The 27,827-nt window shown below is 62.6% G+C and overlaps 3 protein-coding genes across 7 annotated transcripts in view; 1 reads left to right on the top strand and 2 right to left on the bottom strand.

Annotated features, from left to right (window-relative positions):
• Positions 1-5,774: 5,774 nt before the first annotated feature.
• Positions 5,775-7,263, top strand: HES3 (hes family bHLH transcription factor 3). Its single transcript, XM_082354548.1, has 3 exons — positions 5,775-5,927; positions 6,030-6,111; positions 6,487-7,263. Exons 1-3 carry the CDS (start codon positions 5,847-5,849, stop codon positions 6,858-6,860), a joined length of 537 nt encoding a protein of 178 aa, XP_082210674.1. The 5' UTR covers positions 5,775-5,846; the 3' UTR covers positions 6,861-7,263.
• Positions 7,264-8,681: 1,418 nt separating this feature from the next.
• On the bottom strand, positions 8,682-19,847 carry GPR153 (G protein-coupled receptor 153). 5 transcript variants are annotated; one of them, XM_082354491.1, is made up of 7 exons: positions 19,644-19,847; positions 16,041-16,156; positions 15,343-15,809; positions 14,573-15,002; positions 12,628-12,820; positions 11,838-12,022; positions 8,682-11,380 (listed from the first exon to the last, which is right to left on the bottom strand). In XM_082354491.1, the coding sequence occupies exons 3-7, from the start codon at positions 15,696-15,698 to the stop codon at positions 10,712-10,714; spliced, it is 1,833 nt and encodes a 610-aa protein (XP_082210617.1). In that variant the 5' UTR covers positions 15,699-15,809; positions 16,041-16,156; positions 19,644-19,847; the 3' UTR covers positions 8,682-10,711. The 5 variants fall into 5 exon arrangements, with proteins under 5 accessions (XP_082210617.1, XP_082210616.1, XP_082210619.1 ...); XM_082354490.1 differs by lacking the exon at positions 16,041-16,156; XM_082354493.1 differs by lacking the exon at positions 16,041-16,156 and having other exon boundaries at positions 15,343-15,783.
• A 3,134-nt stretch (positions 19,848-22,981) lies between these two features.
• Positions 22,982-27,827, bottom strand: part of ACOT7 (acyl-CoA thioesterase 7) — a 90,625-nt gene continuing 85,779 nt past the window's right edge. The window contains exon 9 of the mRNA XM_082342733.1: positions 22,982-23,394. Within this exon, the coding sequence (XP_082198859.1) occupies positions 23,296-23,394 (99 nt within the window). The 3' untranslated portion in view covers positions 22,982-23,295. The remainder of the gene's footprint in view (positions 23,395-27,827) is intronic.

Raw genomic sequence — 27,827 nt, 5'->3', positions numbered from 1 at the left:
GATCCTGATTTCACGGATCTCATACCAATGTTCTGTAAACCCAGGATCATGTTTAAAATGTGCTCAGAAGACATTCGCTAAACTCGGTAGATGGGAACTGAAAGGAGATTTAATGTTTTAAAATCCAGCATCACCCAGTTGCAGCGCCATGTGGGAAGCCTGGACTGTTACTGGGGGCTGCGAGCCAGGGTCCTGGCTGTCCCCTGTTTCTACTGTCTCCCCGACTCAGGACCTCTCCTGCATCTCCAGGACACCTCAGGGCCACTAGAGGGTGCTCACTGCATCTTCACTCCTGGGAGTGAGTCTGGTCCTGGGGCAGAGGGCTGCTCCCAGGAAGCTCCTTTTCTGGCCACTGGTATCTGCTCTCCATGCTGACTTATGGCAGGGGCAGTCCCTGTTCTGGGGGGCACAGAGTAACATGTAATGCAGATTGGAAGGCTTGAGCAACTCTCTCTTCTCTGCCCATCAGTTCCTCTTAGACCATACATCTCCATCAGTCCCAAGTTGGAGAAGGGAGAAAGAAGGGGGAGGCAGTCCCCTTCCAGGTAGGGCCAGACCAGCGGGAAGGGGAAGTTTTAGAAGTCACTAGAGTTGCTGAATCTGTCAGGGCCCGGGGGTTCACAGAGGAGTGATGGAAGAGAAAGGCAAGTAAGCAAGTGTATGTACACACTGGCATAGACCCAGAGCAACAAAGTCACACAGAGAGATACACAGGCACACAGAGAAACAGTAATTCACAGAGATATAGACAGAAACACAGAGGCCTGCTTTCCCACCAGAGAGGAAAGCAATCTGATCAAACACGTCCACTCTGCACCCAGCTCTCCTGTGTCACTCCAGTTTGTCATCCCCTAGGCTAGAGGAACAGCACACCTACAGTAATATAAGAAAAGAAACTAGTCAGCCTGGGGATTCCTTGCTTTCCATTTTTTCCCCTCTAAATAAGCATTTGAATGTGTTTTGTTCTAGGAGCTGTGAGGCAAGCACAAAGGGAACCCTTTCTCATGCAGGAAGTTCCCTCTCTAGGGCCTCCCCTCCCCGCCCCCCAATCCAGCCATCCACCCACCAGCTGAGGTGGCTTTCCATCCTGGGCCCAAGTGGGGATCCCTCTTGTTTTAAAAAGCCATCAGAACCATGTTGACTTTTCCAAGTTAAACTGCAGGCTGAGGTGAAATTAGGCTCCCTTTTCTCAAACAGGTTGCTTTACGGAGAAAGAGGAAATGTAGGAAGGGGGAATGCTGCAGAGCAAGCAGGAGAAGGGGCAAGGATGGGTGTTAACCTTCCCAGGATGAAAGGCTGGCTCCTGTCCAAGCCTGACACCAAGTAGGAAACAGCTCTGGAACTCTGCCTCTCCCTTCTCCCTGATGGTGGGTGACCTCCTGGGACTCCTTGTCACTCACAGGCCTCTGCCCTATCCACTTCCCACGTGGAGGCCAAGAGGGGCCTGTCCAGTGTGGCTGCAGCTTGCTCTGATCCTCCAAAAGTTGTTTTTTCTTCGCCTCCTCTGGCCATTCCCCACTCCAGGCATGAGAGCCCGCCGCCCCCCACCCCAAGTCTGGTAAATGACTCGTAATTTATGAGAACATCAGCCCAACGTGCATAAGTCATATGTGCACAAAGGGGCCGGGTAAATATTTAAAGATTAGAGCCAGCTGGGGAGAAGCACAAAAGGCTGGGACAATGAGGGTCTCCCAGAATTCACCCTCTCTGAGCTGGGCCAGCCCGGTTCAGTGTTGATGCACTCACCGGAGTCCCAGCCTTTGTCCCCTGGAGGGCCCTTGGCTGCCGGGCTATTCGGAGTCCTAACCCAGCCAAAGAGAGTTAAACAATCGCAGCCTCTCCAAGCCCATCTGGAGACAATTGGCTGAGTCATTTCTGAGCTTTTGCTGTGTCCCAATAGTTAATTACATGGAGCAATCACTTCATTCCATTTAGAAATGCATCCCGGAGGGGGACGCACATTTCTCCCTCCAGCCACTGCCCAGGCAGTGGCCTCCGCAGCACCTAACAGCTCGGGTAGCTTTAAATGCCTGGGGGCTGCAGGAAGGCAGGGGTTCCCATCCAGGGCCTGCATCGTTCTGTAATGTTCTTTTGCCAAAGTCAAGAAAACCAAATAGAGGAAGAGAGGACAAAGGCACAGGTCACTCTGGGCCTTAAATTCCCCAGCCTGAGGAAGCCACGGGCTTTGAGTAGCCCTGGAAGCCCCCAGAGCTCTCCTGAGTTACAGAAAGAATTTTTCCTGAATGAGCAGAGGGCAGCCTGTGTCCCCCCAGCGCTCTGCCTGGACTTGTGCTCCTTTCCAAGCCCCTTGGGAACCCCAGAGGCTAAAGATGGAAAGGGAGTCGGTGGCCTACATCCCGGCTTGCATAAGCCGGGTTTCTAAGTTGGTCCATGCCCTTGCCGGCAGCCCGAGAGCGCTTGGTCCTGTTTGCTCTCAGAGAGGACGAGGTGACCCCGCAGCCGCTCCCCTTACCTCGGAAAACGTCTCCCCCGCCTCTGCACGCGCCCTCGGAGCCCAGCCTGCCTAGGGTGCGTAGGATGCCCAGACGCAAAACTTGCAAACAGACCCGGGGGTCCCTAGCCTGGGTCTCCGAGCAGGATCTCGGTGGAGACTCCGGTCTTTTCCAATGACCTTGCCAAATGCAAAAATCTGCCTTTAACTTAGTGGGGGTATCGGCTGCCCAGAAGACTGACCCGAATTGGGGGTAAAGTGTGGTGAGGGTGGCGAAGAAACTGTCTCTGAAGGTGGGAAAAAGCTAAAATGGAACTTGCACAGAGATCCCTTTCAGCCTTGAGTCCCGCGCGGCCCTCGGCCAGCTGGAGGCGACGAACGCGCCAAGGTGGCTGTTCGTGGTGAGGGAGCCGCGCGAGGACCCGAGCAAGCCCGGAAAGTGGGGGAGGGGATCGGCCTAGGTGGGGAGACGCCAGCTGAGGACCTGCCAGAGGGGGAGGGGGCGCAGCGGGCAGTGCCGGGGTGGGGGTCGGGGGCAGCGGAGGCGGAGGCCCATTGAGCCGGCAGGGGCGGAGCTTGACAGCCCGAATTCCTCCCGGGCCGCCCGGGCCGGCCTCGCCTGCCGCAGCCAAAGCAGAACATTGCGAATTAGCGCATTTTGCGGTCAATTTTCCACTGCTTAAGAAACACTAAGCCACCCACGTGAGCGGCCCCACCCAGAGCGGCCGGGATCTCGGGGCACGGGCTCGAGAAGGGTGGTGGCCCTAGGAGCTGCGGGGGCCAGGGTGCAGGCGGGGGCGTCTCGCGGGCCCCTTTATTGCGGCCCGAACTCTGGAGAGGGGGCGGGCCCTGCGCCCCCGCTGTGGGCCGCGAGAGCTGCGCCGAGGGCCATTGGTTTGCTAATAACGCCAGAGTTGAAAGGCGCGGGCGGCGGTTTATGGGGAGGGATCATAATTAGAGGACAAATTGCCCGGCTGCCCGCGCGGCTCGAGAGCAGGGCGGGGATGAGGGGAACCGCCCGAGCGAGGCGCGCGCCCAGCCTCCCCGCAGATGTGCAGCAGCTGGAAGCCCGCGCGCGGCGGGGCGCCCGGAGTTTGGCCCCGAGGGGGCGGGCGGGGGCGCGGCTTTGTGGGGCCGGCACAATGCCCTTAACACTCGGCTGCCCTCTTTGTGCCCGGCCTCGCCGCCCGCCCGCCCCGCGGCGCCTTTGTACCGCGCCGCCACCGCCCCAAGCCGGAGCGAACCCGCGGAAGCCACTCGGGGCCGGCCGGCCCCGGCGCTTCAAAGCCGTCCGGCGCGTGCCAGCGCCCGCAGTCCCGCCGCGGCCCCGCCACCCGCCCTGGGCCGGGCCCGGCCCGGATCTGGCCGGCGGGCCCTGCGGCCGGGGTGAAAGAACACTTGGGAGCCGCTGTCGCCGAAGCTTCTGCCTGAAAGGAGGGCGGGGAGCGATTCTCCACGCTGCTTGGCGCCTGGGAACGCCACTGCCGGGCAGGGGGCCCATCAGTACCCCGAGCGGGGGTGGATGGGTAAGAGGATGGAGCTGGGGCCCACCAAGGACCCAGCAATTTCCCCTCCCCCTCCCACTGGGGCCCCGCGAAGGCCAGTTTGTTCAGTCTTCGGCAGCAGGGCTCCACTGCCGAACTTTTGGGTCCTTGCGACTTCCACAGCGCCCTCACAAGCAGCGCTAGGGGCCGCATGTTCACCGAGGCCAAGGGAACTCAGTAAAGGGAGCTGTGTAGGTTTGAACCCAGGGGCTCCCGCAGACGTCAGTTTTCCCGTCCCTCACGGCTCCTGGAGCCCAGCCTCCTGAAGCGCAAGCAGGGACTGCACCGGAGTCCTGCTCCAGGGCCTAGCCGGTCCGGGGGCAAGTGTCTCCTCTCTGAGCTCCTGGGGTCTTCAGCCACCGCCTGAATAATGAAAAGGGGTTGACATCCCGGGCCTCCAAACGTGCAGAACGGCGCTCTCCCCAGATGCTCAGTGGTCTCCACCACCACCTCCCATTTGTTGGGACCCAGAGAAGGCCAATGGGCAGGGGTGGGGGGAATAAACACCTAGGCCTTCCCTGTGAAGGAAAGGTCCTCAGAGCCTGAGTTTTCCAGCCTGCAAACTCAGGACTGGGGGTGGGGGAGGCCTTTCTGACTGCCCTGGCCTGAGGCTGCCTGCAGCTTGCCCCCCAGTTTGAAGAGTGTGGGTTGGGTCCTAACAGGGCCAGAGGGCCCCGAGCCCAGACGGAACCCCGACGCAGGACTGCTCCCGGTCCCAAGGCCCCAAGGAGGAGGAGGCTGGCTGTGGCCCTGCGGGCGGGCTGCATGCTTTAATGGGACACATGTTGCTGCTTGGCCCCCGCGGGCCTGGTCTGCACCTGGCTTTGAGTGGCCACAGGCAGAAAATCGCTGCATTGTCCCGACATTAGGGCGAGTAATGCAGCATTGCCAGCGCGGCCCAAGCGTGGAGCCCGCAGAAAGGCCTCGCTGGCGGGTGCTCCCTGCCTCCGCATCTTCATCAGGCCCGAGGAGGCCCGGTGCTCAGTCATAGTCATTAGTGGGTCTTGCAGCCAGCTGGGCCCATGGACCTCCCCCAGTGGGCTTGGTGGTGAGGCCCAGAATTTAGGGAGACTGGGACCGGAGGGGATGGGCATGGGAAGGAATTCCAGACTCAGGCAGTTGTGAGGGTGAGAGGGATAAAGGAAAGACTGAGAGGACCTCCCTGGTGGCGCAGTGGTTAAGAATCCGCCTGCCGGTGCAGGGGATACGGGTTTGGTCCCTGGTCCGGGAAGATCCCACATGCCGTGGAGCAACTAAGCCCGTGAGCCACAACTACTGAGCCTGTGTGCCGCAACTACTGAAGCCCGCGCGCCTAGAGCCCGTGCTCCCCAACAAGAGAAGCCACCGCAATGAGAAGCCCGCGCACCGCAACGAAGAGTAGCCCCCGCTCGCCGCAACTAGAGAAAGCCCGTGCGCAGCAATGAAGACCCAATGCAGACAAAAAAAAAAAAAAAGAAAAGACTGAGAAAGGGTAAAGGTGGTCCCTCAGGAGGGAGGAGGGGTCCTGGAGGTGAGGCCTGGACTAAGGGAAGAGAAGAGGCAGAGGGAGGTGGCGAACTTCCCAGTTTGTCCCTCTCTCATCCCCTCCCCCTGGGGGTTCCACAAGTCCAGGAGTGCCTCATTGACATGTAAACGAGGGGCCCCTATAAAGGCGGTGCCGCCTCCAGTGGTCTCCGCTACGACAACATGGGCACTGAGTCCGACACCCAGGGCAGCTCTGGCGGCCCCGCCGGCAACTTCCGCAAGGTCTGGGGTCCTGAGGGCTGCGGGGCTGAGGAGTGAGGCAGAGGGCGAGAGGGCCAAGGCCCTGCCCTCTAACTGCTGCTCACCCACAGATCTCCAAGCCGCTGATGGAGAAGAAGCGACGGGCGCGCATTAATGTGTCGCTGGAGCAGCTCAGATCGTTGCTAGAGAAACACTACTCGCACCAGGTGAGAAAGGGGCCTCGGTGGAGGTAAGGGATGATACGATCCCCAGCCTCATCCGCTCCAGCCCAGGCTGCGGCGCTAAGAGCCCTTTCCACGGATCCCCAGATCCGGAAACGCAAGTTGGAGAAGGCGGACATACTGGAGCTGAGCGTCAAGTACATGAAAAGCCTTCAGAACTCGGTGCAAGGTAGCGGGATGGCTTGGGGGGTCGGGCGAAGAGGCGGGGGAACTTGTGGGGTCAGAGCCATGGATTCTACAAGGCCAGATAAAGGAGGGATGGATGGAGAAGAACTGCTCAGGTCAGTGGGCAGCTGAGTGAGGAGGGGGCCCCATATTGCTGTGAGTGGGCAGGCAGCAAAGCCCGGCTGGCTGTGGAGTTGTAATCCGGGTGGGCGAAGGTCTGGACCCCGGAAGGGGGGGAGCGGGTTCGGGCTGACTCCCCTCCCTTCTCTTCCCTCCCTCCACACTTTTCCCCTCCCTTGCTCTCTCCTCTCTCCATCTTTCCTTTCCTCCTCCTCTCCCCTCCTTTCTGCATTTCTCTCATCCGCTCCCCTCCCCCCAGGGCTCTGGCCGGTCCCCAGCGGAGCCGAGTACCCGTCGGGCTTCCGCGGCTGTCTGCCGGGCGTTAGCCAACTTCTGCGGCGCGGAGAGGAGGGCGGCGACGGCCTGCGCTGCCCCCTGGCGCACGAGCGCGCGGGTGGCAGCACCATGGACAGCGCCAGTCCCGGCCCCGAGGCGCCCGCGCGGCGCGGCCCCGGCGCCCCCCCAGTTTGGGCCCCTGATCCGGCCGCCGGCGGCTCGCGGTCCCCGCCACCCCGGCTCCTCTTCTCTGGAGGTCTCCCCGGTCAGTCCACCAGCATCCCCGCGCCGCAGTCGGCGTCTCGCCGCTTCGCCGAGAACCCGGGGCCAGGGCTGCGCTTGTGGCGGCCCTGGTGAGGATCTGTTGCGGCCTCGGACTCACGGAGGCCCTCGTCTGGCCTGGGGACGCAGAGACTGTTTTGGACGGCCGGGACTCCGGTCATCGGTTCTGGTCCCGGGACGGGGTGGCCGGGAGGGTGCCGCGTCTCTTCGAACTCGGGGAAATACACGAAGCTACGATTGGACCGGGTTCTGCGCGTCTAGGCATAACCCACCCCCCACCCCAGCCTTACCCACTTAGGCCGGACCCGCTTTCTCCTCCTCCCACCTTCTAGTGGGGCTGGGAGTGGGTGTCCCGGGCTGCGCCCCTTTCCCAGGGCCCCTGGCGGGCAGCTCGTCCCCGCCCCGCGGCCGCGTCGCGGTGGGAAGGTCGCTGTCGGCAGCGGCACAGAGCGGACCCCTCGCAGCGAGGAGAATCGCTGCCCCGCCCCTGCCCATTCAGCCGGCCAGGGACGCCCGGTTCCCACCGGCACAAAGCGCGCCAGGCTCCGCCCCCCCGGCAAGTGGCCCCCATCCCATCCCCATCCCGGACCCACTCGGCTTCCAGGGATCCCCACCCCCTCCGCACGCGGCGCGGCCCACCCGCTGCCGCGCGCTCCTAAGTCGCCCTCTCTGAAGCCCCCTCCTTAGCGACCCTGCCCTGCGCCCGCTCAGCGCTGTGGCCCCGCCCGGTAAGATGCTCCACCTACCCCCCCCACCCCCCCCACCCCCGGCCACCCGACTCTTGGCTCCGCGCGGCTTCTCGTAGGGACCCCGCCCACTGTCGCACCAACTTGAAGGCTGCTAGGGCACACCCCGGCTCCTCTCAAGGGAGAGTTCACTTCTCCCCGCTTGGAAAAGACCCCGGCCCCGCAGAGTCCCCGACTCCGGACCTCTGGGGCCTCCAGGGAGCCCACCACCCTTGACGACCCTGGGAATGCTGTGCGACTCGTCCGAAAATGAGGTCATTGCTGTGTCCGGACTCGAACCCGGGGCTCCCGGCCCGCGAGGGGAAGCCTGGGGTTGGAGGACAGGTCCTGCGCTGAGCCCAGGAAGAGATCCTAGCACCTCCTCCCACCAGCTTGAAATTCAAAATAAGGACAGTGCGAACTTCTGAAATGGGTATAAAGAGGCCACGAAGGTTCTAATTTCTCCCATGATGCCTACTTAGGTGAATCTTTTTGAACTACAAACATCAACTTTGTATAAAACGTTTCTCATTTTGGGCTGCCCCTGCCTTGCCGTGTGCTAAGCCCGTCCTGGTCAGACCGCAGGGAGAGGGCTCTCCGGAGCTGGGCTCTCCGGAGCTGGGGCGGGGGTCCTGCAGTGGTGGTCCCGGGGCGGCCTCTCGGGTCTCAACTTCCTGACACTAATCCTTCTGCAGGCCACCAGGCTCCTGTCGGCCACCAGGTGGCGATCTTACATCGCAGACCCAGGGCACGTCCTCCAAATTCCAACCCAGGCTGGTGGGGCGGGTCAACCGGCACAATGGGTCCTCCTCCCCTAGGCACGGCTCCAACTGCTCTGCCCTTCTCGCCCTCCAGAATCAGCCTTACTGTGGTTAGCGGTCCGTGAAGCCAAACCCGGGCAGGGGCTGCCATCTGCACTCATAGGTAATCTCCGTCCTCTACTGGGGCTTTGGAGCCCACCAGGCCGCTCCATCCTGCCGCTGCTCCAGGTCTGACTCACTCGCTGGGTGGGGCCGCTGGATTTGCCTAGAGAAAGGGGCAAGTCCAACCCAAAGGAAGGGTGCACTAGCGGAGGAATTCAGGACCGAGAGGGAGAGACGTTTAGGGGCAGCTGGCCGGCGGTGCTGTTAGGTTCTAAGTGTTTCCATGAAACTGGCCTCGGATTGCCTGGTGCAAATCATAGGAAGTTTTTATTAGATTCTGTACAGAAGATAAATGCTCAGTTGTCAAAAAAACTACAAACGGATCCCTGGCTCTGGGCTGGGTGGTGGTATGAAGACAGAGCTCCCTCCACAGTGAACCCAGGGTCAAGCTGCTCATCAGGGCAGCAAACAGGCCTGGAGGCTAGACAAAGTGAGAGAGGGAGCCCCAGACTCCAGGGGCCTCTGTTTGGGGTCCTCCCTCCTCTTTAATAATTTTGTAAAAACCAGGACTGGAGGGACTTCAGGGGACCATGCCTCCCTGCAAGTATTGCCATTGGATATGAAATACACAGATTGGATATAAAAACCCAAGGTGACAAATCGGCCGGCGGGGGGCAGGGAACAGTGGCTAACTGGCTACCTCTGCCCCCATAGCACATGTTGGTCCTTGAAGGCACAGCAGCGTTGGCGAGGCAGGCCTCCCACGGCTGAGGCTGGACCGGAGGCCCCTGCCTTACTTACCTGTGGCCAGCTCCTCCCCCCAAGTTACCCCACAGCCAGAGACTGAAGGGGCCTCTGAAGGTGAGACAGAGCTGCGTAGTCCCCCCTGTTCTCCCGGCTCCCAGAGGCCTCTCTGGAGCTGGGACCCTGTCTGGAGGGTGAGGAGACAGGCTTGGCCACCTGAGGGGCAGAGGCAATGCTGCAATTCCAGGTTGCAGAGCAGGAGGGAAGAGGGGGTAGACCAGCTCCTTGCGGGCCCCGGAACCCCCTCCATATCTTCACATGCAGGGGCCACTGCATGGAGGCAGGGGATGGAAGGAGACAGCCTCTGCATTCACCCCGGCCCCTCCAGCTCAAAGTCCACAGCTATTTCCGGGCTTCTCCTTAGCCTGAGTCTAGGGTCTTCCTCCATGCAAGACCCAGCAGGCCCTCCCCAGGGCCCATGGCCAAGCCCAGGCCTGCAAGAGGTCTGCCCAGCATGGAGAGCAAAGAAGACCCCTGCCCCAGGGTGGAGGAACTCTTACCATGGACCAGGCCTTGGACCCAGAAGCTGCGAGGCCTCTAAGCCAAGATCCCTTCCTGGCCAGACCTGCACGGGTTGGGGGTGGGCACCAGGATAAGGAAGCCCGCTCCCCCTTTGCTTCAGTTTTCTCCACATGTACCCACGACCTTCATGGTGGGAGTCACAGAGGTGGCTGACATGGTGTGCATAGGCAATGGAGGCACAGTGATGAGGGTGGGATGCTAACAGCGGCCAAGGTGGGTGTGGTGCCCATGGTGATGGTGCAAAAGTGTTGTGCTTTAGCTCGGCTGGGGAGAGTTCTCAAGGGGGCCAGGGGCACTAAGTGTGGGAGGCCTCAGGCTTGGGGGCCACGCCAGGCCCCTGAAAACTGGCCCCCACAAAGGACCCATGGAGGGTCCTCCACTACTCTTACTCCGTGTCCACTCGGTGGCGGCCGGGGCACACAGACCAGGAGACTTGTCCGCAGTCCTGAGCGTTAACATGGTCACCTGCTCATTACAGATGCGGAAACCAAGGCAGAACAAGTCAGCAGGGAGACCTGCTCAGAGAACTTGGCTTGGGCTCTGAAGACCCCTGTACTTACAGACCCTCTGTACCCCACCCCCTGAGGTGTGACAATTACGGTGCAGAGTGGGAAGCTGGGTGCAGTCTGGTGGCTCCTGCAGGGCTGGGCTTTGTTCCGTCCGGCGGTAGCCCCGTCTCCGGGCTCCCCCCAACCCCACGTCCCCAGCCCAGCTGCCCCGTGCGGAGCCCGCCTTTTCCCAAGCCCCAGCCTCACTCTGCCCGGAGATGCCCTGCCCAGAGGCTGGTCCGCGCCCAGTGTGGTCGTCCAGGGCGGGCGTTGCCCCTCCAGGCAATGGCCGCTTCCGGGGCAGCAGACAGCTCGCCCCGTCAGGGCTAGCGCAAGTCCAGGCGCCGCCGGCGGTCTCAGCGTAGCCTGCCCCGAGCCTGGGCCGGGTTAGGATGGCATCTTTGGTGCTTTGGCCCCGTGGGTGGCCCGGCCCGCCTGGAGACTTGGGGAGGCGCCGGCGGGCCCTAAGACGCCGAACCCATCGAGTCCGAGTGCAGCGTGACGTAGCCCGACGACTCCGAGGGCGAGCTCAAGAAGCTGCTGGTGCTGCCGCCGCCGCCGCCCGCCGCGCGCAGGCCCCCGGGTTCGCCCCACGACGCGCTCAGGCCGGTCCGCAAGGTCCTGGGACGCGCGTGTGCGGCCGGGCGCGGCCCGGGGCTCCGTTGCGCGCCGCCGCCGCCAGGGGGCGCCGCTTCCCCGCCGGGCTGGGCGCCGTCGCGGGGAAGGGCGCGGACGGGGAAGGGCCCCGGCAAGGCGGGTAGGCGGCGCAGGGCCTGCGGCTCCCGCTCGAAGGCGGTCAGCGCGAAGGCGTCGGGCAGCAGCGAGGCCGAGGCGCAGCGGGCGCCGGGCCCGGCGCGGCGGCGCGGGCTGCCGGGGGGCGAGCCGGGGGCGAGGCGCGGGTCGTCGTCCAGGGCCGGGGGGCGCAGCGACAGCAGGCTCTCGGCCGAGCGACGGCGCGGGCGGAAGGGGGGCGCGTCCTCCGCCAGCAGGCCACCGCGGCGCCGGTCGGGCCCGCCGGGCAGCACCAGGGCGGCCAGGTCCTCGCCAGAGCCCCAGCGCGGTAGGAACGTGGGCAGCGGAACGGCGGCCCACACGTCCGCGTCGTCGTGGGAGAAGCGTCGCGTGGGCGGGACCTGTCAGGACCAAGGGGTTAACCCGGGCTGCCCTCCTGGAAAAGGGGGACCTAGCCTCCCCTCACCGAGCAGGGCCGCCTGAGGTCAGGGACCAGGCCTGGTCCAGGGCACCCTGGTTTGGAGCTGTGAGATCTGGGGCAAGAGACAATCTCTCCAAACCACAGTGTTGTCATCTGTAGCTTGGGTCAGTTGGGGAGAAGTCCGCTTGAGTAGGGTGCTGAGCCCCAAGGAAACAGCACAGGCACCAAATGGACCATCCTCCTAGAGCACCAGGGAACTTGGGCACAGGGGCTGGGGTGCCCCCCATGGGTCCACCTGCACAGGCTCTGTGACCTGGGGCCAGCCCGTCTTGGGAGGATGAAAGCCAGCCCCAGGAGCTGTGGCAGGCGTGAGACGGGCTCAGAGCGGAAAGGCCTTGGAGAGGCCTATTTGCGTCTCCAGCCCTGGCTGCCCCTACCTGCAGGTACTGCATCTTGTCGTCCTGCAAGGGCCGCGGAGGGCAGAACTGGGGCAGGTCCCCCTCCAGGGCAGAGAGCTCATACGTGGCCGTCCTGTCCAGGGCCACAAAGTCACCCCCATAGCTGTAGTCCAGGGAGCGGTCCAACACTAGGTCTGGGGGGATGCCACCTTCCAGGCTGGTTTCTGCAGGGCGGGGCAGAAGCTTAGGGCCATGGAAACTTGGGGGCATCCAGGAATGGGTCCCAGGGACCCCCAGAGACACACGCGTGGCTGGTGGGCTGGTTAACAGAAAAGGAGAAGGGCGGGGTCCTCTATTCAGATCCTGACTCTGCCACCTTTTAGTTGAGGGACTGGGGAAGTCACAGACCCTGAGCCAGTTTCCTCCTCTATGGGGGTGAGAACTAAATAGACACAAGGAGCTGACACTGCCTGGCAGGTGGCAAGGGCTCAGCCCAGGGTCACATTATTACTGCTGGCAGGGAGACAGGACCGGTCTACAGGAGCCCCGGGGCAGTTCGCCAGGACCCCTAAGGTTGGAAGCTCCACGAAACACATTCAGGCTGGAGTCCACAGGCACTCTGTTAACCAGAACGTCTGATTAACTGGAACCCTGGGGGCGGCCAAGCCATACAGGGGAATGCCCCGTGGGCCACCAGGCTTGGGTCCTTTAGGGGTTTAAGAACCTTTGGGGTAGAACAAGGGGGCTCTGACAGCTGTTACCCCGCGGACCCCCAGTGACCTCACCCAGGCGCCACTCTCCCTGGGGGGCATTCTCAGACCATCCTCACCGTCATCCGAGTCCTCATCGTTGGCCATGAGGGCCACGCACTTCTCCCAGACAGCCTTGAGGTCAGCGCGGTAGCGGTCGCAGGCCCAGAGGAATAGGGGCAGCAGCAGGGCCTGGGTCACTGAGCACCACAGCACACACAGTGCCATCCAGGGCGCCGAGGCGTCAGCCCGCAGGCTGCTGAAGCTCACCACCTGTGGGCACAGGGCTGGGCCTGGCACCCGGCAGGACCCCCATCACCCAGCTTCCCTTCCCGGCCTCAGTGCTCCCACCTGTGGGGCAGGTCTGAGTGGCCACCTGCCGGAGGAGGGGGAGGGGGAGATGGAGGGGGAGGAGGAGGAGACGGACAAAGCTCTGGGCTCTTGGGCAGGAAAGAGACAGAGTGTGAGGGGAGAAGTCCCTGCCCACCGACAGCCGCTGGTGCCAAGATGAACGGTCACAGCCCCGTGTGTGCATAGCCCTTCACAGTGCACCGGGTAGCACTGGGCATGGCCTCCCTCATTTCACCCGTGACTGCCCAAGGAGGAGGAGGCGTGGATTACCATCCCCTTTTTCAGAGCCAGGTCTCAAGTCTCCCAGTTCAGGGACCTTTCTACCGTCCCCGCTGCTCCACAGCTAGTGGCCTCCTTGGCCCTGCCCCTACTCTGAGGGTCTAGACCTCAGACCCCAGAGGTCTAGAATCAAAGCAGTTTCTGGGGGTCAGAGGATCCAACCAGGTGGCCTTTGGGTCACTGCCCAGGGACCCCTCATTCCTCTGCTCCCAGGAGAGTTCATGACCCCACTGAGTGACATAACTATTCCTCTTTCAGAGCAGAAGTGGGCATGATGCAGACATCATGTTGGTTCTTCCATGCGAGCTGTGTGACCCTCAGAAAGATGCTAAACCTCTCTAGGGCTCAGTTTCCTCATCTGTGAAATGGGCCAAGAACACCCCACAGGGTGAGGTAAAGATTCCAGACACTGTACCAGGCCTGCAGCATGGAGTGGGTTCCACAAACGGCCCTGAAGAGAAGCTGGGGGGCCCTTCCCCCACTGCCATTCCCATCTGGCTCTGCAATTTCACACATGCGCCTTCCCTCTATCAGCAAAGGGACTGGGGACACCAGGCCCCACTGCACACAGGAGGACTCTACCTGGGGGGTACCTGGCCCACTGAGGGTGGCGCAGAAGGTCACCCCTGACTATGAGGCTGCCACACCACCTGTCACTTTCTGGAGCTTGTGTCCTGCAGTGACTCCCTGCCCAGCTGCTAGGATGAAGCCTCTATCTGGTCCGTGCCCCTAGACCCTGCCCTGTCCAGCTCCATAGCCTTCAGGGGCTGGGCTGGAGCCCTATCAGTGGGAGGGCTTGTCTTTGAGTCCATTCTTGGGCTAGGCCTGGGGCACAGCCTCACAGACAGGACCCCAGGCAGCCTCGGTGGACCTTGGACCCTTGCTGGCAGGGTCTTCAGACCAGCCCTCACCTTGACCTTCCTCAGCTCCTGGGATCAAGTCCAACTCGCCAGCACACATTCAAGGCCTGCCCTGCCTCCCGATTCAGGATCAAAGCCAATTCTGCCACACCAAATCCCCCCTCTGTCCATCCTGGGACCTGGACCCACCAGGAAGCCTGTGGCATGTCACCCCACCTTCCATACCCTCTGCATCAAATGGGTCTCACTCAGGTCAGGAGAGGAAAGTCCCCTGCCGTGTGACAAAAGACCCTGGTCTCTGCAGCCACCTGACATGGGTTCAGGTCCCACCATGGATGCCCTGACTTTAGGCGGGTCGTTTGACCTCTCTGAAGTTCAGTTTCCACCTCTGTAAAATGGGGATGATGATGATGCCTCCTGAAAAGATGGGGCGTGAGGATTCAACCACCTCATGCCTGGAGCGCGCCCAGCCCCAGGGCTGCCCCAGAGCCCACGCCCCCCCGCCGGGCTCCTACCACCCGCCGGGCTCACCCACCAGCACAGGGAAGCCCATGAGGCAGTCGTATATGACGACGATGGTGGCCACCAGGCCGGTGATCTGCAGCGAGGTCCTGGCGGGCTCGGAGCCGTCGATGGAGGAGCGGCGCTTGCCCTGCGCGTCCTCCACCACGATGGTGGGCACGGTGAAGGCGTGGCGGTCAGCCCGGCGCCCCACCTGCACCGCCAGCGTCTGGAAGAGGGCGATGGCCGTGCAGACCACGCCCATGGCCACGCTGCCGCCCACCAGCAGCAGGAAGCAGACGCCGAAGCCCAGGCCAATCTCAGCCACGATGAAGTGGCAGCCGTGGGTGTAGAAGCGCTCGCTCGTGTCGTGCCAGCCGACGGCGGGCAGCGCCGACAGGATGAAGGACACCATCCAGATGCCCATGACCGTGTGCACCGCCTGCTTCTTGGCGTTGCTTAGCCTGGCATGGGGCGGGGGCAGGACAGAGGGACCTGGCGTCACTCACAGGGTCTCTCCGCAGGCCCCTGGGGACCGGCAGAGGGTCCTCAACTGCCCCAGCCCCGCAGCCAGCACATCGTCACGTGTCCTTCTCACCGAGCCCCTCTGTACCGGACACCGTACACACCCACGTACACCTACACGCGCTCTCGCCCCTGCAACCCCAGCACAGCATGGGTGCGGCACACCGCACAGGGACCCTGTCCCCACACCGAGGGTACCTGTGCGATCAGGCACCCACGTCCCCCTCTGCAAGGACACCAGCTGTTCAGGTGCACACGGGCACACGCCCAGGAACTCACCGGTAGTTGACGGGCCAGCGGACCATCCACATGCGGTGGTAGGAGAGGGAGGTGACGGAGAAGCAGGTGGCCAGGGTGAGGGTGTAGAAGGTGGAGACGAAGACCTTGCAGAGGCCCTCGTTCCACTCGTAGTCGGGGCGCTGGCGCCGCAGCTGCACCACGGCGTAGGTGGCGATGGGCACGGCCACGTTGAGCATGTGGGTGGCCGCGAGCGTGCACAGCAGGAACTCCAGGGGCTTCCACTTCTTCTGCTTGGCCCCCACGCTGAGGATGCCCCACGCGTTGGCCAGCAGGGAGAGGCCTCCGCAGGCCAGCCAGCCCACCGCGCTGCCGGGCAGACGCCGCTCATCACTCATGGTGCCGACGGGAGCTGGCCGGCGGCTGGGACATCCTCCTCAAGCCAGGCCTCGGCTCAGAGCAGCAGCCCTCACACGTGGCGGCCTGGGGACACCAGGGGCCGTGAGCATCTGCAGTGGGTTCGGGGGGAGCCAAAGAGCTCTCAGTGACTCTCCCTTGGGCTCCGGCAGTGAAGCTCTTGGGGCTCTTGGGAGTGGGAGAAAGAGGAGGTCCCCTCATGCTCCACTGCCTGTCTGGTCCTGGCTTGGGCGGGGCTGCTTCGCCCTCCTCTCCCCTCTATGGAGCCTCCTGGCTCCCAGGGGATGTATACAGGGGTGCTCAATAAGTGCACATCCCCTCACCTCCACCTACTCCTGGTCAAGGTGCGGCATCTAGGCTTCCTTCCAGGCCGCCTGCATCCTCAGGGAAGCCGCCAGGCCGGGCCCAGGTGGGCGCTGTGCCGCGTGTGTACCTGGTCCTGTCCCAGAACCAGCCCTCTCACCATCAAACTCCCCAATCCTCACGCAGCCCACGCGAGGCTCCCCCAGTGCATGCTGGGGGCCCTCACTTCCATTGGTCCCACTTCCTTTGGCCAGTGAGGACACGCCTGGGGGATGAGCCCCCCGAACCTCCCCTGTGAGGAAGGGATGCTCTGGGGACCACTCTCGTGCCTGCCTTGGGAAAGGGCGGCCTGCTTTACCCAGGTCAGCCCCCAGCAGGCCTTCCATGGCCGTGCACACCTGGCAGGCCCTGGCACTACCCCGGGCTGGGGGGCACACTAAGCTCTAGCGCACTAGCCATGTGGCCCCAGCAAGGTCCCTGCACCCACGTCCTACTCTGAAACGGGGACGATGAGGCTTCCTGCAGGGGGAGGCTGGGGTGGACAGACGCCACATCTCTAACGCCTGGGGCAGGCCCGCTCTCACGCACAGTGGCTGCTCCGGATGCCGTGGGCAGCATGGGACCAGAACCTGCCCCCAAGGACAGCCTGTGGATAGGCAGGAACCAGGGACCTAGGACGCGGGGCAGGCCCCATCCTGCCAGTGGGCCAGGCGGTGAGTCCCCCTTCCCAGCTCGGCACGTCCCTGTGCGGAGCGCTGGCCGGTCCCTCTGATGCGAGGCCCCCCACAGGAGGCCCCTCTGGCCACAGCCTGGAGCAGGTGGCGTGGGGCACAAGTGCAGGGCTAAGTGCAGGTCTACCATGTACACTGCCTACACTTGGGCCTTCTCACCCTCTAGCCTGTGTAATCTCATTGGCTGCAAATTTGTTGCCCCCAACACAGACACAGCCCCCCAGACACAGCCACATGATCCTTCAGGGACTGTTTCCAGCTTGGGGTGGACAGGCCATCGCAAGCCCCTGGCGCTCAGGACAGGGGAAGTGGCACCTCCCAGCCCGCTGCCAGGCTCCCCTGCTTGTCTTGTGCAGAGTGCGGCCTGAGCCCCATGGACACCGAAGGATCTGAGTCCTGATGGGTCTCATTCATCTCTGTGCCCCTGCAGTGGGCCTGCCCAGACCCCTGACCCAGAGGAGGAGTCTAATCTGGACCACACCAGTGCCCACTAAGGGCCTTTTAGTGGGGGCTGGGGGACTTCTGGGGCCAGGGAACTTCCTTCCCAAACATTAGGCTTCTGCTCGCAAAGCTGCCTCCCCTTCCCCACCCCAGACCCAGCGTGGGAGGTGAGGCGGCCCCGCTGAACCCTCCCCCAGCCGTTCCGGTGTCCAGCGAGCCTCCCTGACGTCAGCATACAGAGGCCACCCGGTGTGGGGTGAAGAGCTGTTAGGCTCCAGCTTTAGCGCCCCAGCCAGTCACGTGACTCAGCTGGGCCTCAGTTTTCTCATCTGTACGTAGACATGATAGTATCTACCTCGAGAAGTGTGTGGGTAGCCGGTAAGCTGTGCCAGGGAAAGCGCTTAGAATGGAGCCGGGCACACAGTAAGTGCTCAATAAATGCTTGCCACGTGGATGTCTGTACCAAAGACCCCCCTGCTCACTGAGCTATGCTGTCTCTTCAAGACACTGAGCTCAGAGGTGTGCACGAGCCTCAGACCTGCAGGCAGATGCACAGTCACCCCAGCCAGAACCTGGGACAGCCCAGCTTGGAGGGTAATGAGGCCACAGGGCTACACACAGCCAGGTGGGGTGTCTGGCAGCCTACCAGGGGTCCAGAGCGGGCAGAGTCTGCAGGCTGCTGTGGGCCAGAGGCTTACATTATCAAACAGAAAACCGGATTCGGCATGCACCTGGTGGCCTGCCATCTATTTCTACTTGCATCGCGCCGCCTTGGCCGTCAGATTGGGAGGCCTTCCCTCAGAAGCCCAAGCAGGCTGTCTGACTCCTGTGACCCTGCGCCCGGCCCAGCCCACCCTGCCCACCTGTTGATTGCCGGTGCAGAGTGGTAGGGAAGGTGCCACAGGCTGCCACTGGTACAACCCTTCCTGGTGCCGGTTCTTCCCTGAGTCTAGCCGAGCAGTGTCTCACTGCAGGGAAAGGCCCTAGGTCTGTGGGCAGGAGAATGTGCCCTACAAGTAGAGGGAGGAGGCAATCCTCCTTCGGACAGGCACACTCCCCTCAGTTCGCACCCCCAGTGATCTTGTCTGAAGGACTGCCATCGTTCCCATTTTACAGATGGTTAAGGGGAGGTAACCAAGCTCTTAGGTTCCCGAGCCAGGATCCAAACTCCACCCGCCTGACATCAAAATCCTGATGTCTGAAACATTAAAATGCTCGGAAACTTGGCATTTTTTTGTTCCTTGAGCTGAGGTTGTCTTTCTGGGCCTCCTGCCCCTGCAAGATGGGTCCTACTGTCCCCACAGTGCAGATGGGAACACTGAGGCTCAGAGCCCAGTGCAGCACAGGGAGGAAGTATGAAGGCTGGCTTTGTGGACTCCTGAGCGTGGTGGTCCTGCGATGGGGGAGGAGTGTCACTGGGGTGGGGTGGAGAGCAAGGTCTCCAAATGCAGAGTGAGAGGGGGCTGGCTCTGTGGAAACAAGATGTCCCCCTTCCTCCAGGTTGGTGACACCTTCTGTTCATTCTCAATCACAGGGAGCAGGGGACACTAGGGTCCAGACCCCAACATTAAAGGGGTGTTGTCGCCCCCTATTGGAAAGTTTCTCCCGCAGCCCACTCAGGCTCCGCAGCATTTCAGGACTGGGCTTCCCCCTCCGCCTGGATCCCGGAGACGCTCCCTGCCCCCACTCCCCCCAGGACACCGCAGTGCAGGCTGCAGGTGTGGCGGGCTTGGGACCCACCGGACTGTCTCCGCAGAGTCTGCGGGCGGGGCTCCGGCGTGACGTCGCGGCCCCGGGCCAATGAGGCCGCATGGCCCCCGGGCTCTATTGCGCAACAAAGAGAACCCAGAACTTGAAAGGATTCCCGGGCTCAGGCTGCCGCCCCCAGGCTGCTCTCCGCCGGCGCTGCTACCCATCAGTCCCGCAGGGCCCCGCTCGGCCGCCGCCCAGGGCGGAGCTCTCGGCGAGTAGCCTCCACATCTCCGCCACGCCCGCCCCCCACCCCCGCGGTCCCCGCTCCTCTGTCCTCCGATCCCCCGCCCGGCCAGGCGCGCGGTCCTGCCCCAGCGGGGCCCCCAGCTCTGCCCAGCCCCGAGGGCGCGTCCGAGCGTCGGCCGCGAGCCGAACGCTGACGGGACTGCGGTCCCGGACGCCTCCCGACTTACGCTGGGCAGCGGTGGGCCCGGGACCCCCAGACCGGCCATCCCCGCCCCCTGAAAGCAAGTCCCCCGGGGCGGCGCTGCCAGGCTCAGAAGAAGGGGCGGACCCCGGGGAAGTTACCCCGAAGGTCCCCAACTTGGGGGGAGGGGTGCACAGCCTTAAGCGGAGCCCTTGGCCATCGGACAGACCCCGTGACCGACCGACCGACCACGGACAGCCCCTCCCCGCCCAAAGTCCTCCCGCCGGGGGTCCCCTGCCCGGCCGCCCCGGGGCCAGGGCGGAGGCGCTCACCCTGAATTCAGGCGCCCGGGGCTCCAGCTCGCTGCTCCCGCCTCCGGCTCCGGCTGCGGCTCCCGCGCCCCCGGGCCGAGCGCGGGCCGCCGGGGACCGCGTGGGTGGCCGGCGGCGGAGCGGCCAGCGGGCCGGGGCATCCTGGCGGCGGCCGCCCGTGGCCTGCGCGTTCCGCTCGTCTCGGTTCGGCCCCGCCGCCCCTCCCTCCCTTCCTCCCTCCCTCCCTTCCTCCCTCCCTCTTTTCCTCCCTCTCTCCCTCCCTCCCCTCGCGCCGCCGCCGCCGCCGCCGCGCTCCGATCCCGCCGCTCGGCTGGCTGCGCCCGGGCGGCCGGGGGCGGGGGGCGGAGCAGGGCGCAGGCCTCCGCGGGCGTCTCCACGCCGCCCCTCGGACCGCCCACCCCCTCCCCTCGGAGGCGCGGCCCGCCGCGTGTGTCTGTCTGTCCGCGCGTTTGTCTTGTACCCGCGGGGGCGCGCCCTCCGCACCCGCGCCTCCTGGCCGAAGCCCCCTAGGGTGGGCGGCGCCTCCCGCGACGCCTGGATCACGCTTGGGCCTCTCGCTGCCGACTCGGGTCTGTCCGTGCTCCCGGTCTGTCCATACTCCCGACGCCGGCTGCGAGCCTCCTGGGGAAGACGTAGGCCTAAGTGGCCTGGGGCAGGAATGGACAGTGGGAACCTAAGGCCGGCGGTGGGGGGCTCAGGGAGGCCTTCCTGAAGGAAGTCACATCTAAGGTGAACTATAGGGGCGGGGCGTAAGGAGGACTTGGGGGCCCTGAGGACTGGTGGCCTCTAGAAATTGGGGAGTCGTTCATGGGGGGGAGCCAGGGCAGGGAGAGGTGAGGTTGGGTCAGCTAAGGATTCAGACTTACCCTCGGGCCTTCGGGGTGGGGGGTTCCACTGCGGGAATCAAGTGAATGGGCCACTGGGCCGCCGGGTGGTTGTCCCTCCCCCCATGGGCTCAGAAGTGTTCTCTGTGAAGCTGAGACCACGACCACGCAGCTGGGAGAGGCCAGGACCTGCGACCTGGCACCCCTGGCCCTCTCTCTTCCCTCCCTCAGGAGCTTGCCCTCCACTTAGCACTCCTAGCGGGGCACAGGCTGTCACCTCTAGGCTAGGTGGGGAAACCCATTAGTCCCCTTGATGGGGGTCTCTGGAGACCCAAGTCACAAGAGAGAGTGGCCTCTGGCATCCTGGCCTCCCATCCAGTCAGAGGATCCTGCCTGCCTCTTCTAGAAAGCCAGTGACCACACACATCCCGGACGAAAGGCCTCCGGAGTCACTCTGGGCTGCCCCGCAGGGCACTGTCCTGCCCCACAACCGAGAGCGTCCACGAGTGCCCAGCCCTGTGTCCGGAGGAAGGCGGGCATCTGCTCGGGACTGGACTCGACCAAATGCAGCCAGTGCTGCCTGTACCACTCCATAGCCTGGCTTCTGTGCCCACCTACACCATCTCCTCCGCACCCCAGAAACAGCTGGGGAGTTAGAAGCAGCTTTAGGGGGCCCAGAGTGAGTCTTGGGATCAGGTTTTTTTTTTTTGGCCGCGCTGCGCGGCACGTGGGATCTTCGTTCCCTGACCAGGGATCAAACCCGCGCCCACTGCATTGGAAGCGTGGAGTCTTAACCACTAGACCCACTAGACTGCCAGGGAAGTCCCCAGGATCAGTCTCATGAGACAAAAGTAAAAGTGTTTGTATAGCAAGATTCCACAATGAAGCAGAGCTGGTAAATGGCGCGTCCTGGGCCACGCACTCCCTGTGTGTGGCTTCTGGGTGGTCAGGGCCCCTGATGAGCTCTCCGTGGACAGGCCAGCTCCCTGCCCATGTGACCCTGGTTGTAAATAGGGCACCAGCAGTAGGAGGCTGACACAGGGTAGCTGGTAGTCAAGTGTGGCATTTCTAAGGCAAACAGGCAATCCAGCCATCCAGAGCATGGGCCAGGCCGCTGCCCAGCTGGCAGAAGGCAGCCTGCCCCATGCCTGTGGCCCCAAGTGCACTTCCACCAGCGAGCCCAGCTCACTACGGCCGCCTGTACTCGTGCCCCTGCCCCTGGCTTAGCTGGCTCTGGGGGCAGGTGGGAGATGAGCTTCTGATGGCCACCGTGGGGAAGCCCAGGGCCCAGGCACTTTGGGGCTGGCATGGCCGACTCTGGTTTCTCAGGCCAAGGCTTTGGCTGGCCTGGGCTGGCTTGCCTCCGCACCACTCCCTGCCCAGGGCACCGCCTATGGCCTTCAGGAAGTTGGCACAGGGTGTGGGTGGAGCTGGGGAGGCTGAGGCAGCCTCCAGGGGGTCGGGGGGCAGGGTGGGGCTGCCGTGGCCTGCTGTGGTCTGTTCCCTCCCCCTGCTCCCAGGCAGGAAATAACCCCGTCAGCCAGGACTGGGGCCCGAGACGGATACCGAAGGTCCTGGCGGGCATTTCTGTGCATCTGGAGCCACGTTCTCTCTGTCGGGGCCCGAGGGAGCCCTGCGTGAGGCCGTAGCTGTTGGTGGCCAGTCTCATCCCCAGGCTTCGGGGACCAGCCTGGGTCAGGAGCGTTCTCCCAGGCGATGGTGACCGGGAGTGCTTGGTGGAGGGGCGTTTCTCAGCTGGGGCTGGGGCTGGGGGTCTGGAGTGGCCTTGGCAGCGTATCTGCCCTGAGGCTGCTGGACCAGGTGCACACACACAGCCCCATACTTCACATGTGCACACACACGTGTGCAGAGACGGATGCTGACACACGTGCATACGCGCACACACACACACACACACACACACACACACACACTGCCCCTCGGACCCCCACCCCATTAGCCTTCCCAATACCCCCCCTGCCCGAGTGGCTGGGGGTTCCCACGTCGGGTACAGGGGCCCTGGCACCAGCTGGGGAGGCTCCCTCCAGCAGGATCCCTGCCTCTTGCTCTGAGGTGTCTCAGCTGCCTCCAGGGAGCAGAGGCCAGGCCCAGGGCAGGGCTGCCCCATGCTGAGCTGTGGTCTGGTCTGGCTGAGCCCGGCTCTTTCTGCCCAGCTCCTTGCCTGAGTCCTCACAAAAGCACCCCAGCCCCCATCGACAGGAAGGCCAGTGGGACACCGGTGGGGCCTCAGAGCCAGGACACGGAACCAGGGCCCGGGAGGGGGTTGGAGGGTGGGAAGGGAGGAAGGGGTGCTCTCTCTCTGTCCAGCAAGCCATCGGGCAAACACAAGTGGGTGCCGCTGTGCCCGAGGTTCTGGGGTACGTGCAGGTACAGGCACCCGGGGGCGGGGGCGGGAGGGTGGCCCTGAGGAAGGGGGGGGACCCATGGGAGCCCACAGCCCCCCACACCCCGGGGAGAGCAGCCGCCCAAGACAAGCGACCACCCAGACCAAGGTCCAGCCAAACAGCAGCTTTATTAGTGATGCTGGACTCTTTCCATACCGTACAGCGTGCGCCCCAGTATTCCCCAGGGTTTCCAGGGAATGCCTTGGGGCGTCGGGACAATACTGTGTAGCATTTACACTGGGATGATATAAATAAAGCTTTGGTGTATAGGTTTCCAGGAGAGGTTAACACAGGTTAACACTGCGAGACGAATACTTCACACAACACCAGCTGTCAACGTGAACTGGGTTTTTGGCCAAGGGGTAACTTCTAAATGATGAGACGCTGGGGGCTGCTCCAGGCCCCAGCGGCAGGAGGGGGCGTCTAGGGCTGAGGCTCCGCTTGACCCTGTCGTTTTGCCTTCATCTGCAGGTACCGCCCTTTGCCTTCCTCAAAGCGCTTCTTCTCGTCCTCAGTCTCGGGCTGCGGACCACACACAGAGAAGCAGGCAGGTTAGAGAACCTGTGACTGCAGGCTAGCCTGGGCCCTGCCCCGCCCCGCCCCTGCCCGAGGGCACAGAGAACCCGGCCCAGGCCCCATCTTCCTGACAGCCCACAGCGAGCATCCCTCCCCGTGTCACCTTCCACAGCAGGCCGAATCCTGAGCCCAGCGCCACTTTGGTAATGAACTTCAGCTGAAAATGCAGTTGATGATGAAACGTGGGAGGGGAGGCCTAAAGCAGAGCCAAGCCAGAGCAAGGAAAAGGGGGACCCGCACGTTTGCGCCACTCCCAGGGAATGCCAGCTGCTCTCCGTCTCTGCCCCGAAGGGAAGTGGGGACAAACACGGTGCTGGCTGGGTGACCTTGAGAAGGCCACTTTATTGTACCAGGAGTGAGCGACCACATTGTGGGCAGCGAGCCCTGGCCAGCACAGACGCCTAGGAAGTGGCACCTGGTGTCCTCCTCACCTCTCCTCTGCTGCTTCCTTCCTCTGAGCAACCTAAGAAGCCAGGTCCCCGAGTGACCAGCGGGACTTGGCCAAGGGCTGGGTTTTGCCCAGGACAGTCCTGGCTTGTGCCTGCCTACCCAGCAGGATGGCGAACGGTGCCCCCTCTCACTCTTGAGAGTGGCCTGGCCTGGCTGCTAAGTGGTGTGGCCCTGGCCAGAGAGGTCCACTGCGGCAGCATCAGGGGGTCACTTCCCAAGGCCCCATCTGTCCCACCGCAAAGTTCTCTCTCGCCGCCCGGGGCCAGGGATTCGGGCTTAAAGAGCTGTGCGAATTCCTCTGGGATGACAGTGCCTTGCGACACTTTGAGGGTGTCTGAAAGCCAAAGAAATGGGGCAGTTGCCCTTCATCCACAATGACACCAAGCCCTAGCAGCTATTTTTGGCCCAAGGGTTTTACAGACAAATGGTATATTGGCAGAAGAGAGAACGATCAGCCAGAGGATGGAATGTCAGGTCATACCAAATACTTCCTCCCCCTCAGCCTTCTCAGAAATTGTTCTCTAAATGTCACCAGGTGTAAAGCGTCAAACCTTGCGGCTCGGAGCCAGGAGAACATTCGGGTTTCTGAAGCACTGCGACCGTGCTTCTTATAGTGGTTCTGGTTCCTGTCTGAAGAGTCTCGGGGCAGACATGGAAAATGGTGGTTTTTCCAAGACACTTTATTGAAGGCCTGCTCTGGTTTCACCTCTGGCTGACTTTTTAAAAATAAAATTTGAGGCTACTCAATTTGACTTGAAACAGCACACGGAGAAGAAATGTTCTCAGTTTCAGCAGGCAGTTCTAAGCGGGCAAGACCCCCGAGTCCTCCGGCCCCTGCTGCCCAAGGCACCCCACGAACACAAGTCCACATCCTGCTGGGCCCAGCCCAAGGTTTCTGCACACATCCAGGCAGAATGTGCTAGATCGGGGCCTCTCAAATGTTCACGTACGCATGAATCACTTGAGGATCTTGTAAATGTGGATTCTGACCCGGTGGGTCTGGGGGTCAGAGGCTGAGACCCGTTTCCTTTTTTTTTTTCTTTCTCATACATTTATTTATTTATTTTTGGCTGCATTGGGTCTTCGTTGCTGCGCACAGGCTTTCTCTTAGTTGTGGCGAGCGGGGTCTACTGTTCCTTGTGGTGTGCGGGCTTCTTATTGCGGTGGCTTCTCTTGTTGTGGAGCATGGGCTCTAGGCACGCGGGCTCAGTAGTTGTGGCTCGCGGGCTCTAGAGCGCAGGCTCAGTAGTTGTGGCGCACGGGCTTAGTTGCTCTGCGGCATGTGGTATCTTCCCGGACCAGGGCTCGAACCCGTGTCCCCTGCACTGGCAGGTGGATTCTTAACCACTGTGCCACCAGGGAAGTCCTGAGACCCATTTCTAACACGGGTCCAGGTGATGCGATGCTGCTGCCCGCAGAGCACTCTGGGTAGCAGGACCCTGGCCCCTCCCCATCTCCATCCCTGTTCCAAATGGGGGACAGCCAAAGCGGCCAAGAATGCAAGGTCAAGGCCACCAGGCTAGAACAGTGGGGGCTTTTTCCTCCCCCTCCCCTATATGGAACTTGCTTGGCATGGCTGAGGAGACCTGTGGCTCCCATCCACCTGCAGCCCGAAGGCACAGCCCTTCCTTAGTGGGAGGAGGGGTGTAGCCGGGCTTCCTGCCTGCCTTGCAGACGACCCCATCAGTGCCTATGGGGTCCCAGAGCTGGGAACCGGGGAGTCGGGGCCTGGTGGGGCTGGCTGAGAGGAGAGCTGGAGGAGGGCAGTGCAGGGTCTGGACCACGTTCCAAGGTTCCTGCCAGCTCTAAAAACCCGCCCCTCTCTGCTGGGGTTCTGGAGCAGGCCCTCCTTCTAGCTGGTGGAGTTGCCATCTCGGGGGCAGGGGAAAGAAGGCAAGGGCTTATTAGAAAGAAAAAGATTTCTCAGAAGCAAGAGAGTGTGAGCTTGGCCTAGGTAAGGCAGCAGGACCAAGAGGGGGCGGCTACCAGGCCCTCTGCAGAGCCCCCCGGAGCCAGGGCCTGCCTCGCGAGAGGGGCTTCCTGTTTCTCCAGCCCATCAGTGGTCTTGGAAACCAGCAGATGTGGGATTCGGGTGAGAACTGGGTCCCTAAGTGCCAGGGTCATCAGCCAAGTGCCCTTGGGGCTCCAGGGAGCAGGGAGGGGACCCAGGGAGGGTGGCAAACGGCCCCGTTGAGGTGCTGGCGTGAGCTCAGGAGCTGGCGTCCTGTCTGTCAGGCAAGGATGGCCCACGTGAGGCCAGGGCCTGGTGCGGGGCTGGCACTGGGACTGAGGAAGGGCTGCTGGGCCCGGGAGACGCCCGGGGAGCAGCCCACCCTCTGCGGCCACCTAGCCATTGACCCCTTGGGGCCGCCCACACTGCGCACTTGGGTTCTTTCCCTCGAGGATGCACACCACCGTTCCGTTTGCGTTGACACCACTGCCTGCAAGCTTGCGGCAGGAGTGCAGGCTCTGTGGCCTCCTGCATCCCGGGTCTCTGTCTCCCAGCTCCAAAAGGGAGATGAAGCCTTCTTGATGATCTGTGGCCAAACGGGTCTGGAAACCTGAACGCTAATTAGCCTCTCCCAGCTAATGATGCACACAGGTCAAAATCTTGTAGTCAAATAAACCTGTTTAACGGTGTTTAATCAGGGCTGTCCCACAATGATTTAGCCGGGGACCCCTTTTCCTAAGGAACCTCACTCCCGTCTTAGGGGTGGCCGAATGGGAAGCGCTGCCCACCCTCTCCTGAGGTCAGCTTGTGGCACGCCCTCAGAGCTGGCCGACAGCCGCGGGAGAAAGAAGCCGGGCACAAAGGCCCACCTCACGTGTGAGCCCAGTTACACAAACGTCCAGAACAGGCAAGTCGACAGAGAACACAGATTAGTGGTGGCCAGGGGTTGGGGGAGGGATGAAGACTGGTGGTGCGCTGTGTCTTTTGGGTTTTTTTTTTTAAAGAAATGCAAGCATTTCTTTCCGTCTTCTTTTTAAATAATTTATTTGTGTATTTATTTTTGGCCGCGTTGGGTCTTCGTTGCTGCGTGCGGGCTTTCTCTAGTTGTGGCGAGCGGGGGCCACTCCTTGTTGCAGCGCGTGGGCTTCTCATTGCAGTGGCTTCTCTTGTTGAGGAGCACGGGCTCTAGGCGTGTGGGCTTCAGTAGTTGTGGCATGTGGGCTTCAGTAGTTGTGGCTCGCGGGCTCTAGAGCGCAGGCTCAGTAGTTGTGGCACACGGGCTTAGTTGCTCCGCGGCATGTGGGATCTTCCCGGACCAGGGCTCAAACCCGTGTCCCCAGCACTGGCAGGTGGATTCTTAACCACTGCGCCACCAGGGAAGTCCCTCCTTTTTAAAAATAATTAATTAATTAATTAATGGCTGCATTGGGTCTTGCTGCCGTGCACAGGCTCTCTCTAGTTGTGGTGAGCGGGGGCTACTCTTTGTCGTGGTGCGCGGACTTCGCATTGCGGTGGCTTCTCTTGTTGTGGAGCACGGGCCCTAGGCACGTGGGCTTCAGTAGTTGCGGCTCACGGGGCTTAGTTGCTCCGCGGCATGTGGGATCTTCCCAGACCAGGGCTCGAACCCGTGTCCCCTGCATTGGCAGGCGGATTCTTAACCACTGCGCCACCAGGGAAGCGCAGATTGTACGTTTTAAGCAGGGGAACTGTATGGCGTGTCATTATATCTCAAAAGCACCCCAGAGGTACAAGTGCCATCCTAGTTTACAGAAAGTCAAAGGGAAGGTTCAGCAGGGCGGTGCCCCCACCCAAGTCCGGGCACATGAGGGAGGGGCACCAGGGCGGGGGTGATGCTCACTGAATTAAACCAGGCACTTTGGCCGCCACGGCGCCCGGGCCTGGACGCGTGCACTCCCCACAAGCACACAGACCGCCCGCTGCGGGACCCTGCCCTGGGGAGCTGACCCGCTAGCTGACA

This window comes from Balaenoptera borealis, assembly GCF_965194805.1.
Source record: "Balaenoptera borealis genome assembly, chromosome: 1".
NCBI lineage: Eukaryota > Metazoa > Chordata > Mammalia > Artiodactyla > Balaenopteridae > Balaenoptera > Balaenoptera borealis.
Note: the sequence above shows the minus strand (reverse complement) of the source record. Positions and strands in the feature narration are given on the sequence as shown.